Source organism: Podarcis bocagei (assembly GCF_964188305.1).
Source record: "Podarcis bocagei genome assembly, chromosome: 1".
Classification (NCBI taxonomy): domain Eukaryota; kingdom Metazoa; phylum Chordata; class Lepidosauria; order Squamata; family Lacertidae; genus Podarcis; species Podarcis bocagei.
The window spans coordinates 45,709,171-45,722,904 of record NC_138125.1 but is presented as its reverse complement, the minus strand read 5'-3'; the positions used below and the strand labels follow the sequence as shown (position 1 = coordinate 45,722,904).

General features: G+C 50.1%; 2 protein-coding genes across 2 annotated transcripts in view; one reads left to right on the top strand and one right to left on the bottom strand.

Moving 5' to 3' along the window:
- Positions 1 to 13,734, top strand: part of SPTBN5 (spectrin beta, non-erythrocytic 5) — a 397,537-nt gene that overhangs the window by 199,620 nt on the left and 184,183 nt on the right. The window lies entirely within an intron of this gene.
- On the bottom strand, positions 1,035 to 13,698 carry LOC308592726 (bifunctional peptidase and (3S)-lysyl hydroxylase JMJD7-like; the record flags this gene model as incomplete). The annotated part of the gene is made up of 4 exons (XM_081204427.1): positions 1,035 to 1,742; positions 3,732 to 3,891; positions 12,642 to 12,739; positions 13,611 to 13,698. Coding segments are annotated over 4 exons (438 nt in total), but the record flags the coding sequence as incomplete, so codon positions are not given.

Genomic DNA, 13,734 nt, shown 5'->3' with positions numbered 1-13,734 from the left:
GGTTGGCAGGAGCAGGGACTGAGCAACGGGAGCTCACCCCGTCGCGGGGATTCGAACCGCTGACCTTCTGATCGGCAAGTCCTAGGCTCAGTGGTTTAACCCACAGAATTTGGTCAAATAGGCGATTCCTTAGCCCAAAGCTTTATATGCCTTGTTGATTAAAGCTAAGGTTTGCTTTTCACATCCTTCGCTCACTTCAAGTTACCAGGACTAAACATCAGGAAGAATTTCCTGGTGGTAAGAGCTATTCAACAGTGGAGCAGACTTCAGAAGGTGGTGGACTCTCCTTCCCTTGGAGGTTTTTAAGCAGAGGTTGGATAGCCATCTGTCATGGATGCTTTAGTTAAGATTCCTGCATTGCAGGGGGTTGGACTAGATGACCCTCAGGGTCCCTTACAGCTGCATTCTATTTTAGTTGAAGCCTTCAAACAGTTGTAAAGGAGAGTTTTACACTGAAAACATGGCAGTCGTCAATCCATGAGGTCACCAGTATTTATTTCCGGGAAAGAGTATAGCCAACAGAATCTTGGTTATGTAAGTGATGAGATGATAAAAGCACTCCTAGTGGCTGCTGCAAACAGGGACGCGGACTTATAAAAAATATTGGGGGGGGGGCTGGGAAAGCTCATGAATAATAAATAAGCTCATGAATATGCAAATAAAGTGGCACCGCCTCCTCGTGAGCGAATAGGGGAGAGCGTGTTGCGCCTATTAATCAGCTCCGGAGCGGAAATTGGGTGGAGCTTTTGCTCGGGAGGGAGGGCAGGAGGCATGCAGCCCGATCCTGTGCATTTTGGGCTGGGGGAGGGGCGGAGATGGCGCTCTGCTGGAGGGGCGCTGGAGATTATTGGGGGGGCGGAGCCCCCCCAAACGAATTTTTGAGGGGGCTCGGGCCCCCTCAAGCCCCATGGAGTCGGCGCCTATGGCTGCAAACACTTGTGACCACAGGAGTTGACCACATCCTTATCTGGCAAAAAAAGGCCCTTATTAAATAGCAGCCTGCTATCATAATTTCGCTCTTGTATTGATTCAACTTCAGGTTATTAATCCCCATCCAGCCCACTAATAATAATAATGATTTGATTTGTACCCTGCCCATAACAGCACATACAGAAACATAATAAAACATCAAAAACTTCCCTATACAGGGCTGCCTTCAGATGTCTTCTAAAGATTGTATAGTTACTTTTCTGCTTGACATCTGATGGGAGGGTGTTCCATAGGGTAGGCGCCACTACCAAGAAGGCCCTCTGCCTGGTTCCCTGTAATATTCCTCCAGAATATTCATACAGATGATCTAATGTACTGAGGACAAATTAGGGGCCTGTCAATCTCCAGAAATGGACTTTCCACCAGAGGAACTACATCATCGTGAAGCCTGACTGAAACAGATCCAGAAAATGTGCTTCATCCGTGCAGGTGATATTCACCTCATGTGCTTGATCTCAACGGTTACTTAAGGTAAACCACCATATAAGGTGCCATTTTGTCCACAATGCCATGAACATCCGCATGATGTTAAGCTTCAGTGACAGCAAAACAATTGTCAGCAGCAAAACAGCTGCCTTTTGTCTTGATTTAATAGGCCATAATTAAATAGTTCGCAATCCAGCCGTAGTTCCACATCAGTAGGTTAGCTGATCCAAGGCCCTAAGATTTCTGTGCTATAGCTTTTGTGAGAGAATCCAGCAGCTGATAATAAGAGTATTTTAGATCATATTCCATGTCATACCAATAATTCACTGAGGGGGAGAAAAAAGAAAATGACATAACTTATCATCTGTCTTTGGAAAAACTCATTTTAATAGTTTTCAGCTCAACACAAAAGCTACAAATCTTTCCATTGTTTGCCCCAATCTCAATAAGAAATAGAACTTCAGACCTGATTAATACATTACACAGTAGCAATATGATAGCCATTGGAAAATGAAACTATTCAGCCAATTTTAACTATGTTATTGTGACCAGCTGAAAAACAGGAATTTTTCTGGCATGGCTGAAATCACCTCAATGGCTACTGCACTGCTAGTACAGTGGTACCTCGGGTTACATACGCTTCAGGTTACAGATGCTTCAGGTTACAGACTCCGCTAACCCAGAAATAGTACCTCGGGTTAAGAACTTTGCTTCAGGATGAGAACAGAAATTGTTCTCCGGCGGTGCAGCAGCAGCAGAAGGCCCCATTAGATAAGGGGGTGCTTCAGGTTAAGAACAGTTTCAGGTTAAGAACAGACCTCCGGAACAAATTAAGTACTTAACCCGAGGTACCACTGTATAACATAGAAATTTATCCTCATAAAGGGTGTTATTCAGGATTAGTCCTACTCACAGTAGGCCCATTGAAGTTAATGGACATGACTTAGGTTTATTCATTTCAATAGGTCTACAGAATACAACTGAGAAGATTTTAAGACATCCAAGGGGCTTGGTAGTAGACATGGATTCAAATCACTGAGCAGCTATGCTGTTGCTGGGTGGCCTTGGGCTATTATTTTAGCCTCAGTTTACCATCTGATGACCTTCCACATCCGTGTTCAATTGCATTCCTGGTTGTCCTGGAGCCAAGGTGGAGTGTTGGCTACCTCAAATGAACTGAGTATATGCCCTACAATGTATCCTGAAATCTTCTGTAAATGTGCAGGAGTTGTTAATAAGCAGATTAATGTGTAAAAATCTGCAAAGGATAGGACATTTTAAAAGCCTCTGACCTAACATGTCAGGTTTATATAACAGACACTTTAAATGCTTTTGCATTTAAAACCCCTTTATAGTAATAAATGAATAAGTAATCCACTTTATTCTCATGTATTTGAATTTTGTTTAGTAGTCCTGGTCTATTAATTAGTGACAGTTACCTTCAGTTGATCAGGGTAAGACAGAACACATTTAACAGTCACTTTGATTTTATTTATTCAGTATCCTAAAAAATATACCTATGGAGGTTTTGGTGAAGTGCAAATTTATGTAATGGCTCTGTTAATAAATTAAAAAGCAGGATAATATTTTTTTTTCCTACATCAACAACTGGCCCTATTAGTACAATTAATTATTGCCGGGATGCTCTTCTCAGCTCAACACCACAAGGTGGTGCTGATGCTTTTTATAGTAACAATTTTGGACATTTTGTAAGGAAACAGAAAGTAAAACAAAGGCACATATTTGATCCACAGTACAGAATCTGCACAAGCCCCATTTGAAATGAATATGCCCTTGTGCAACTTCTACCTGAGTTCACACAAAAGTTGTTGAATTGTGGCCCATGTTGATTAGTAAAAAGAAAAAGGAGGGAGAGATTTGAATTTTCCAACTGAGGTCCCAAATTATCTTGACACTCTTTAAGCTGCATCTAATCAAACACTACCGCTCGGGTCCCGATTTGACGTTCCACAAATGCAAAGACTCATTCCATTTACAGAACAGTCTTTGATCCAGATGGGAGGTCTTTCTGATGGGAGGCAATTTTGGCTGACTCTCCTTTCCCCTTGCACCTTCCTGCATCATCTCCCGCTCAACACCTCCCCCACCCTTCCACTAGCAGAAGTGTCCTCTAAGCAGAATTTTGCCCACAAGATCTCCAGATCCAAGCCTATATGTAAAGATAGCTAATTCTGGCTGGAAATGGGATAAATAAATCCAACTGATAGTAGACTGAGGGAACCACAAAACCCATCTTGAAGAAGAAACATGACATGTGAAATTTGGTGTGCTTGTGCATGCCACACTCCTCTCACCTGCTATGCAGCCATGTGACTGCTGAACATGATGGAACCAGAGAGAAGGAAGATACAACATCTCTCCAGACTTCACAGTGCACCGCAAAGGCTTTGCCTGGGCATATTCTGGAAATCGTTCTAGATCTGGATTTAAAGGATCCAATGGAATCCAGGGCACCTATGAAAGGTTATGGAACAAAAGAAATGCTCTATTTAACAAGAGAAATTGCTGTATTACTTCAGAAATTTCCTTATTTGGTAACAAATACTTGAAAAACATCTAGCAGTGTATTCCCTTCTAACTATTAGGTAACCCAACATTCCATTTTTTTCCATCTCCCTGGAGAGCACCCATCTGTTGCCTAAAGCAAAATCTAAAGATTGGGTGGTGGTGTATTAGTGACAGGAATACTGGCATGTAAAAATGGATTTGCTAGGGTTGCCATACATCCGGAATTTCCCGGACATATCTGGAATACTGCAGTTGGCAGCAGCGTCCAGGCAGGAATCCCTCAAATGTCCAGGAAAATCTGGACGTATGGCAGCCCATGTAGACAGTGCAGTTTTTGCTGATTTTCTGTTTTAAAAATTCAGAAACATAATATTTTTTGGCTCAAAAAGAAAAGGGGGTCTCTGTCCAGATTTTCACTGTTTGAAATATGACAAATCTAGATTTGCATATGTACTACATATGTTTAAATTACTTTTTTTCCTTTTTATTTGGGAGAGGAAATTTTGGCTGACTATTGACACACACATTCACTATGCATTAAAACCACCTCCCCTATGATAATAAACCCTGTGATCTTCCCAGGTTCGTCAACCTGGGAAGGTAGCCCATCTAGGAAAAGGAAAACCCTGATCCTAAGCCTCTGCTTAGAAGAAAAGACTAAGGAGTAATCCCTACACAAATCTAGAGTGGAGTCCCTAAGATGGTTGGATGGTGCCTTGTACACCTCCTCCCAGCAATTCTTGCAGCCAAGCTGGTGCGAAACGTATTGTTCTGCTTTCCTTTGGACCACATCAGCAAGGCTGAGGGGGGTGGTCTTGTTGTCTGGGCAGCCCAGGACCTCCATACACACCGCCCAGGCTTGTGCCTTGGGGAGGTCACTTTGATGCTGCAAACACAGCAGTTTGACTTCACCCCTGGAGGAGCACTCCATTGTCTATCAAGACAGAAGATTGCCAACAAGATTGCTATATATTGCTTATTGTTATGAATTCTGTTTATATAACATTTAATGTTTTGTATTGCATGGATATTATGTTATATATTTTTATATATTGTGTATTCTGTGCTGTCCTGTAAACCAGTGTTTTTCAACCGCTGTTCCGCGGCACACTAGTGTGCTGCGAGATGTTGCCAGGTGTGCCGTGGGAGGGAGGCGGGCGAGTCGGGCGGCGAGAGGCGGGGCGGCGGTGGCGGCGAGGAGAGGCCGCCCAGCGCGGGGCTCTCGCCGTCTGCCTGCCTGGCTGCCTGCGTGGCGCTGACGTCACGGGGCTGTAACGTGCCCCACATAGGCACACGCGGGGCGGCGAGCGAGCTCCCTCCCACATCCCATCGCCGCTCTGCCGCACGCTAGCTCGCTTCGGCCGGCCTACTGGGCTGTCGCAGGCGGAAGGCCTGCGCATGCGCGAGGTTTTCGCGCCTTCGGGATTCCCTTCACGCCTTCCTCCTCCCGGGGCCTTGAGAGCGTGGGAAGCAGCAGCGCGAGACCGGCCGTTGAGCCTGGCAGGTATTGCGCTTGCCAAGGCAGTCATGCAGATCATCCTTTATTATCCTTTTTAAAAGTTGCATGTGGGATTGTGGGATTGTGCAAAATGCATGAATAAATCTTTCATGGAAATGGGCAGTGACACAAATCCGTAGTCTTTATATATACTTTATATATAGTCTTTATATATAATATTGTCAGGGCTGCCACTCAGTCCCAGCTCACATAGGACCACGTTAGCCAGCGTTCAGGTTAAAAGAGTCTTTATTGGATTACAGCTTCCATTTCCAAACTGCAATATGCAGCCCTACTTCTTCTAGGTCAGACCGGCGAAGACCCGTCTGAGTCTCCGCCTCTAGCACACCAGCTTAATACCCTAGCCTTGCTCCACCTCCTGCGCCTTTCCCTCCGTCTCTGGGTCCTTCTGCCCCCCGGGGTCTCCTTTTTCCTACTCTCTTCTGACGCGGACCCCCCTGACCCTTCCGCCTCCTTGCGGCGGGCTTTGGGACCTGGTTCACTCTCTGGGCTGCTTACTGCGCCAGCTTCCGCTACAATTGAACTTGGCGCGCGCGCCCAACTCTCAACCTTCCTCTTGATCGTTTCGTCGCTCCCCGAGGTGGGCGTGACTACTCCTGACTCATGCCCTCCCTCCTTCTGAAAGCCTCCGGAACCCGATATCTGGTCCCCTTTCTCCCCGCTGTTCCCGTCTGGGTACGTGGGTCCCGATCTCCAACTGCTGCTCTCTGATTCCTCTCTGGACCCTTCTTCCTGGGGTGTCCCCCTGCTTTCCCCCCTTGCTCTGACTGCTGGCGCTCCCTTCTGGGAATCCTCGGACTCACTGGATAAGCTCGGCGATCTCGGTTCGTCATCCCCACTCATCTTTCCTTCGTATTCCTCCCCCTCGCTCTCTGTCTCCTCCCTTCTCTGCGTCTCTGCTTCTGAACCCCTGACATCCATCCCCCCCTCGAAGCCCCCCCTTCCCCCCTCCCCACTTTCAAGGGTGGTTGCAGGGTGCTCCATCATCACAGGAGTGAATGCCGGATACAGTTCGCTCCTCGTTGCTGGCCGCCAACTGAAGACCTCCGAGTCTTCCTCCTCGCGTTCGTCAACGGTGAGCTGCTCCGCCTCCATTTCAGTGCCGCCGTGCTCGAAACCGAGATCCTCCCCGCACACGTCCATGTCAGTCTCTGCGTCGGTCGCTTGACCTGGCATCTCCAGCCACCTCCGGCGCCACTGCTCCTCTGGCCGATCGTCCCACCAATACGAGGTGTCGGACGCCGAACCCTCCGGTGACCCCTCTGGGGAATGTGTGCGCTGTGCGGGCTCCCCGTCCGAGTCGAAGCCATGGAACGTGCTGGAGGAAAGTGTGGGCGTGAACAACCAGTCGTCGAAGAAGCCTGCTGGCATGGGTCTGTGTGGGAAAAGGGCATGAAACTCGTCCTTGAGCAGGGGTTCCTCCAAAGCGTAGTCTGGCACCCAGCTATTAGCACTAGCCCGGGTGCCCTCCCTGGCTAGGAGGTATTCCACTCCGTCTTCCCCCCATCTGGAGTCCAAAATCTCCGTGACTTCGTTGATGGGGTCCTGCTGTGGCAATCTTCCCGCCTCCGACCGCTCCTGAGACGGACTCGGTGCTGTTCCTGGTTCCTGGAACCTGTGAGGTGTCCTGTAGGGAGTGAGCACCGACCTGTGGAACACCGGATGCATCCTGGAACCCTCCGGGAGCACCAGCCTGAAAGCTACTGGGTTGATCTGCGCTTCGACTTGGTATGGACCGAGTTGCTTGTGCCCCAACTTCTTTTTGGCTAACGATCTGGTCGGCACTGCGTGGGCTGCCAACCAGACCCAGTCTCCCACTCGGATCTCTTCGCCAACCCGCCTGTGCTTGTCCGCTTGCACCTTGTATGCGTGCTTCGCTAGCTCCAGCTGCCGTCGGAGTTGATCGTGGACCTCCTGCAACTCAGACGCGAAAGCGTCCGCCGTCTGCGGTTCCCCTTCCCCCACTCTGTCCAGTCCCGGGAAGGTTCTGGGATTCCTCCCATTGTTGGCGAAGAACGGTGTCACCCCTGTGGACACGTGCTTCGTGTTGTTGTAGGCGAACTCGGCGAGCGGCAGGTAATCCACCCACGTCGCAGGCTGTTGATTGGCATAGCATCTCAGGTACTGCTGCATGATGGCATTGACCCTCTCCGCTTGCCCGTTGGTCTGCGGGTGTCTCGCTGATGTCAGGTTGATTTTGACGTTCAGGAAGCCCATCAGCTTCTGCCAGAAATTCGAGATGAACTGGCGACCGCGGTCGGACAGTATAGACCGCGGCAGCCCGTGCACTTTGAACACGTGATCTATGAACAGTTTGGCTGTTTGTTCTGCCGTGGCCACCTTCGCACACGGTATGAAGTGTGCCATCTTGGTGAACAAGTCCACCACCACTAGTACAGCCGTCTTGCCTCTCGAGCTGGGTAGATCCGTGACAAAGTCCAGGGCCACCCTCTCCCACGGTTCAAACGGCGTTTGCAGCGGTTCGAGCAGTCCCGCCGGTGGTTTGTGCACCGGCTTGGCCCTCTGGCAGGTGTCGCACCTCGCGACGTAGTCCGCGACTTCCCCTCTCAGTCTGGGCCACCAAAAGTCCCTTGCGACTAATTCCACCGTTTTTTCCGTGCCAAAGTGCCCGGCCGTGGGTGCGTCGTGCAACTGCTGCAGTACCTTGGCGCGAAGTTCATCTCCAGGCACGTAGATGGCCCCTTTACGTAAGAGCAAGCCGTCCCGTATCTGGAACTCGTCGCTCTTCGCCGTGCCCTTGTGCACCTCGGCCATCTTCGCCTGCGCGAATGAGTCGTCCTGCAACGCCCGCCGCACCGCCTCCAGGTCTACTGTGGCTGAAGCGCACGCCCACGCTGTTGGCGCGAAGATGTGCATGGCTGCCGCTGGCGTCGCCTCTTCGAGGTATTGCGGTTTTCGGGACAGTGCATCCGCCATGATGTTGGTGTCGCCTGGGACGTACTCTATTCGGAAATCGAAGTCAGCAAAGAACTCCGCCCAACGTATCTGCCTCTGGTTCAGGAACTTCGCCGTGCGCCAGTGCTCCAGATTCTTGTGGTCCGTGCAGACCTGCACCGTGTGCTTGGCGCCGATCAGGAAGTGCCTCCATGCTTTGAATGCTGCATGAATGGCAAGCAACTCCCTGTCCCAGATGGTGTAGTTCTGCTCCGACTTGCTGAGCTTTCTGGAGTAGAACGCTCCCGGTCTCCAGACCCCCTGTGGGTCCCTCTGCAGCAGGACAGCTCCCACTGCTCTATCGGACGCGTCTGTCTCTACCCGCATCGGTCTGCTGGGGTCGATATGCAGCAGTTGCTCTTCCGACGCGAAAAGACGCTTGAGTGCCTGAAAGGACTGCTCTGCCTGCTCCGTCCAGATGAATTTCTTTTTCTTGGAGCTTAGCGTGTCCGTAATAGCCGCCGTCTGCATCGCGAACCCTTTGATAAACTTGCGATAGAAGTTGGCGAAGCCGACAAACTGCTGGACCTCCTTCCGGTTGCGCGGGCTCTTCCAATCCAACACCGCTCGCACCTTGGCGCTGTCCATGGCTAGCCCCTTGTCCGACAACTTGTAACCCAAGAAATCCACCTCCGTCGTGTCGAACTGGCACTTCTCCAGTTTGGCGTACAGTCTATGCTGCTGCAACCTCTCCAGCACCTCCCGAACGTCTTGGTCATGCGCTTGCTGCGACTCGGAGAATATCAGGATGTCATCCAGAAAGCAGACGCACTTCTTGTAGAGGAGTCCCGCCAACACATGATGCATGAAAGCTTGAAAACAGTGAGAACCGTTTTGCAATCCAAACGGCATCACTCTGTACTCGTAGGTGCCCAGAGGCGTGAACATGGCTGTCTTCCACTCATCGCCCTCCCTCATGCGGATGAGATTGTACGCCCCTCGCAGGTCCAACTTGGTAAACACGCGTCCCTTGCGCACCGTCGCCAGTAGGTCGTCAATCCTGGGCATGGGGAAATCAGAGGGCTTGGTCATCTTGTTCAAGAGGCGAAAATCCACCACCAGCCTCTTTTGGGGCGTGTCCTTCTTCTTCACAAAGAAAACAGGACTGCCCCCTACTGCCCTGGACTCCCGGATGAAACCGCGCTCCAAATTGTGATCTATGAACTGTTTGAGTTCCTGTAGTTCATCCTCAGACATGGAATACAGCCTCCCCTTCGGTAGCGTCGCCCCTGGTAGGAGGTCAATCTTGCAGTCATATTGCCTGTGCGGTGGTAACTTGTCTGCCTCCTTCTCGCAGAAGACCTCCAGAAAGTCTGCGTATTTGTGGGGGACTGCTTGCAACGTTCCCAACTGTAGTTGTGATTCCTCCTCCTCTCCCTCCTGTCCGGGCAGGATGCAGTGTTCTGCGCAGTAAGAGGAGCCGAAGATCAGCTGTCGCTGGTACCAAGCCAGTGTCGGACTGTGCCTGTCCAGCCAACTCATGCCCAACACAATGGGTGTGTCCGACAGTCGTGTGACGTTAAAACTGATGACTTCCCTGTGGTTGCCAAGGCGCATCACCATTGGCGGCGTTTGCTTCACCACCTGCCCCCCCAGCAACTCTCTGCCATCCACTGTGACGACTTGCAGGGGCAGAGTGGCCGGCAATAGCTGTATAGCGTGCTGCTCCACAAAATCCTGTGCTATAAAGTCTGCATTGCTTCCAGAATCCACAGAAAGCGGGACTTCGATAGTGACGCCATCGGGCAGCTGGAGAGATGCTGTGAGTTGCACTACTGGTTTGGGTGGGAGGGGGTCTGTGGGTTGCAAGATCGCTGGGGACTGCTTCAGTGATGCGTCTGGCTGGGCCCCAGTGCCTCTGTCTCCAGCCAGACATCGTCGTTTCCCTGCTGGTGTTCGCTGTGTTGCGTGGCCGCTTTCACCGTTGCGGAGGCTGCAGTGTGCTTGGAGCTCCTCTGGGGACACTCTTTCGCCAAGTGTTGAGAGCTGTCGCATATATAACACTTCCTGGTCCCTCTAGGAGGTTTAGTCTTGACTGCCGCCGGTGCAGGGGCTCTGGTAGCTGACTGAGCCCTGGCTCCTCCCACCTCCATAGGTTCCACTCCCCCTCCTGGCGGAGGTGTAGATTGCGCACGCGTAGCATCCCTGGGAACGAAAGAGAAACTTCTCGCTGCTTCGCGCCCTCCACGTCCTTCGTCTCTGCACCACGGACGTTCTTCCAGCCTCACCCCCACAGTCAGCGCCCTTTGGACCACCTCCTGCATGCTCCGGGGCCTCTCCCCCCTCGCAATTTCGTCTTTAACAGCACTGCTTAATCCCTCCCAGAAGAGGTCTCTGACTGGGGGCGAATCCCGGTCCCATTCCAAGGCACTGACCAGCGCAAAAAAGCGGGCGTGATACTGGCGTACGCTCGCCCTCCCTTGTTTCAGTCCATGAATCTCCCGTCGGGCAAGATCCACGTCAATGGTAGATAAAAAGCACGCATCCATCGCTTTGATAAAGGCATCTGCATTCTGAAGCGCCGGATCTTTATCCCTCCACAAATTGCGTAGCCACGCTTTAGCATCCCCATGCAAATGGGATAGTATAAACCCCACTTTCTCTTCCTCATCCCTAAAGTCTTTCGCCAGCAGTTGCAGTGCGCACATTACGTCTGCTCGAAAATTGGGGTACTGTTGTAAATTCCCATCGAAGTGAGCCACAAGCCCTCCTGCTCTCCGTGCCAACCCAACCCCCTCCGGTCTGGGTCCTGGCTGCCCATGCTTAACCAATGCTTCAAACCTGGCGTGGAGATCTCTGTAGGCGGCTGCCGCATCCTCCTCCCTTTTCTTGGATGCCTGTACCTCCGCGTTCAATTGGGTCACTGCCTGTTGCAGCGCTGAAATTTTCTCTGCTTCCGTCATCTCTGCCAACCGTTGTGAGCTCGCTCCCAAACACCAATTTCCTCCTCTCGCTGCTTCTGCCTCCGCTGCGAGGTATCAGGTGTCCGAAGCTTAAAAGAGACGGGTCTTACTGTCAGGGCTGCCACTCAGTCCCAGCTCACATAGGACCACGTTAGCCAGCGTTCAGGTTAAAAGAGTCTTTATTGGATTACAGCTTCCATTTCCAAACTGCAATATGCAGCCCTACTTCTTCTAGGTCAGACCGGCGAAGACCCGTCTGAGTCTCCGCCTCTAGCACACCAGCTTAATACCCTAGCCTTGCTCCACCTCCTGCGCCTTTCCCTCCGTCTCTGGGTCCTTCTGCCCCCCGGGGTCTCCTTTTTCCTACTCTCTTCTGACGCGGACCCCCCTGACCCTTCCGCCTCCTTGCGGCGGGCTTTGGGACCTGGTTCACTCTCTGGGCTGCTTACTGCGCCAGCTTCCGCTACATTTGAACTTGGCGCGCGCGCCCAACTCTCAACCTTCCTCTTGATCGTTTCGTCGCTCCCCGAGGTGGGCGTGACTACTCCTGACTCATGCCCTCCCTCCTTCTGAAAGCCTCCGGAACCCGATATCTGGTCCCCTTTCTCCCCGCTGTTCCCGTCTGGGTACGTGGGTCCCGATCTCCAACTGCTGCTCTCTGATTCCTCTCTGGACCCTTCTTCCTGGGGTGTCCCCCTGCTTTCCCCCCTTGCTCTGACTGCTGGCGCTCCCTTCTGGGAATCCTCGGACTCACTGGATAAGCTCGGCGATCTCGGTTCGTCATCCCCACTCATCTTTCCTTCGTATTCCTCCCCCTCGCTCTCTGTCTCCTCCCTTCTCTGCGTCTCTGCTTCTGAACCCCTGACAAATATATATATATATATATATATATACTTTATATATACTTTATATATACTTTATATATAGTCAATATAGGCACAGAGTTAATTTTTTAAACATTTTCTAATGGTGGTGTGCCTCGAGATTTTTTTCATGAAACAAGTGTGCCTTTGCCCAAAAAAGGTTGGGAAACACTGCTGTAAACCACCCTGTGGGCCTTTTGACAAGGGATGCATATGAAAAATAGAAAAATGCAATAAACAATTATTTGAACATGAGTGTCTACTCATATTTGCCAACAGCATTCTTACCCTTTTTAACCAGATTTAATAAAGGGGGTAAATAAATATTCAAAAAAATCAAATAGAGGTGTGCTGTGAAGAAGCCCAACCCAAAAAACAAAACAGGCCTCAACACTTCATTCATTCATTCCCTCTTAGCAGCTGCCCTCAGACAGTACTTAACACAAAAACCATTACCTTCTCTGCAGCTTTGTCATCCACAACTTCAAATGACCCGTTTTCTGCTATGTGGTAGGTTGCTGATGGATACAATTCTGAAATGTGAAGCATGAAAACTGTTGGAAGAGGGCATAGAACAGAGGCAAAGAGAATGTCAATGTTAAGCATTAAAAACAGACTAAAATTATAGGGGTAGAATTTAGTTTAGCCAGGCACTTGTTGGGAACTGGCTTTGAGCATAGTATCTTTTATAAAACCTGAAGACAATCCAGATGTTAACACGACTGGACCGCCCTATGTTTTTACTTTCCTAAAAAATACCCACATATTTGTTGCTGCTACTAGCCACAATGTAGAAAAATTAAACAAGCATTAAAAAAAAATATCCACCCATGGTTAGTAGCAACGTCATGGGCAGGGGGTTTAAACGGTGAACTAACCTGAGTGCAAAACATTATAATCACTTCATCCTGGATGACAATGATTTAAATTGTTACCCCCACCTCAGCTGCTTTTCAAGAAAGGGGCAAAGGCATGGAATCCTCAGGCCCAGGGACCAAATGTGGCCCTCAGAGCTCTCTATCCGGCTATTGGGACTCTCTTTAGGCCACAGTCAAACTCTCCTCAGGCCACTTCTTTTACTGGTCTTGCTTCACACCCAGCTTTTTTCCTGGCTGGAATGAACTCTGATAATGCCTCTTGCTTGCCCGGATAGTGGATAGAGATTGGTGTGTGAAGAAACTAGCCTACTGGACAAAGTGAAAATTTATATTCATTGCTCTGCCCACTTATGTTTCTGACCCCCATCCTCCACCCACTGTCATGAGCTGCTGGAAGGGGATGCAGTCCTCTCCAGTTATAAAGGAAATCTGACCCCCTGCTGCATATTAAAATGTTGCCTAAATTCATCCTCCTAATTCTAATTTCTCTCAAAATAACAATAGTATGCATCTTACTTCACCACCCTCTGCTTCTCAGAATACGTACCATATGGGATGAAGGGACGATCACTTGGCGGATGCAGCAGAAAATGTTTCTCTCCAGAGATCACACAGTACAAGTTTTGCAAGCGGAAGTGTTTTTAGTTCATTCACTTAAGGGAAAGGGCAAA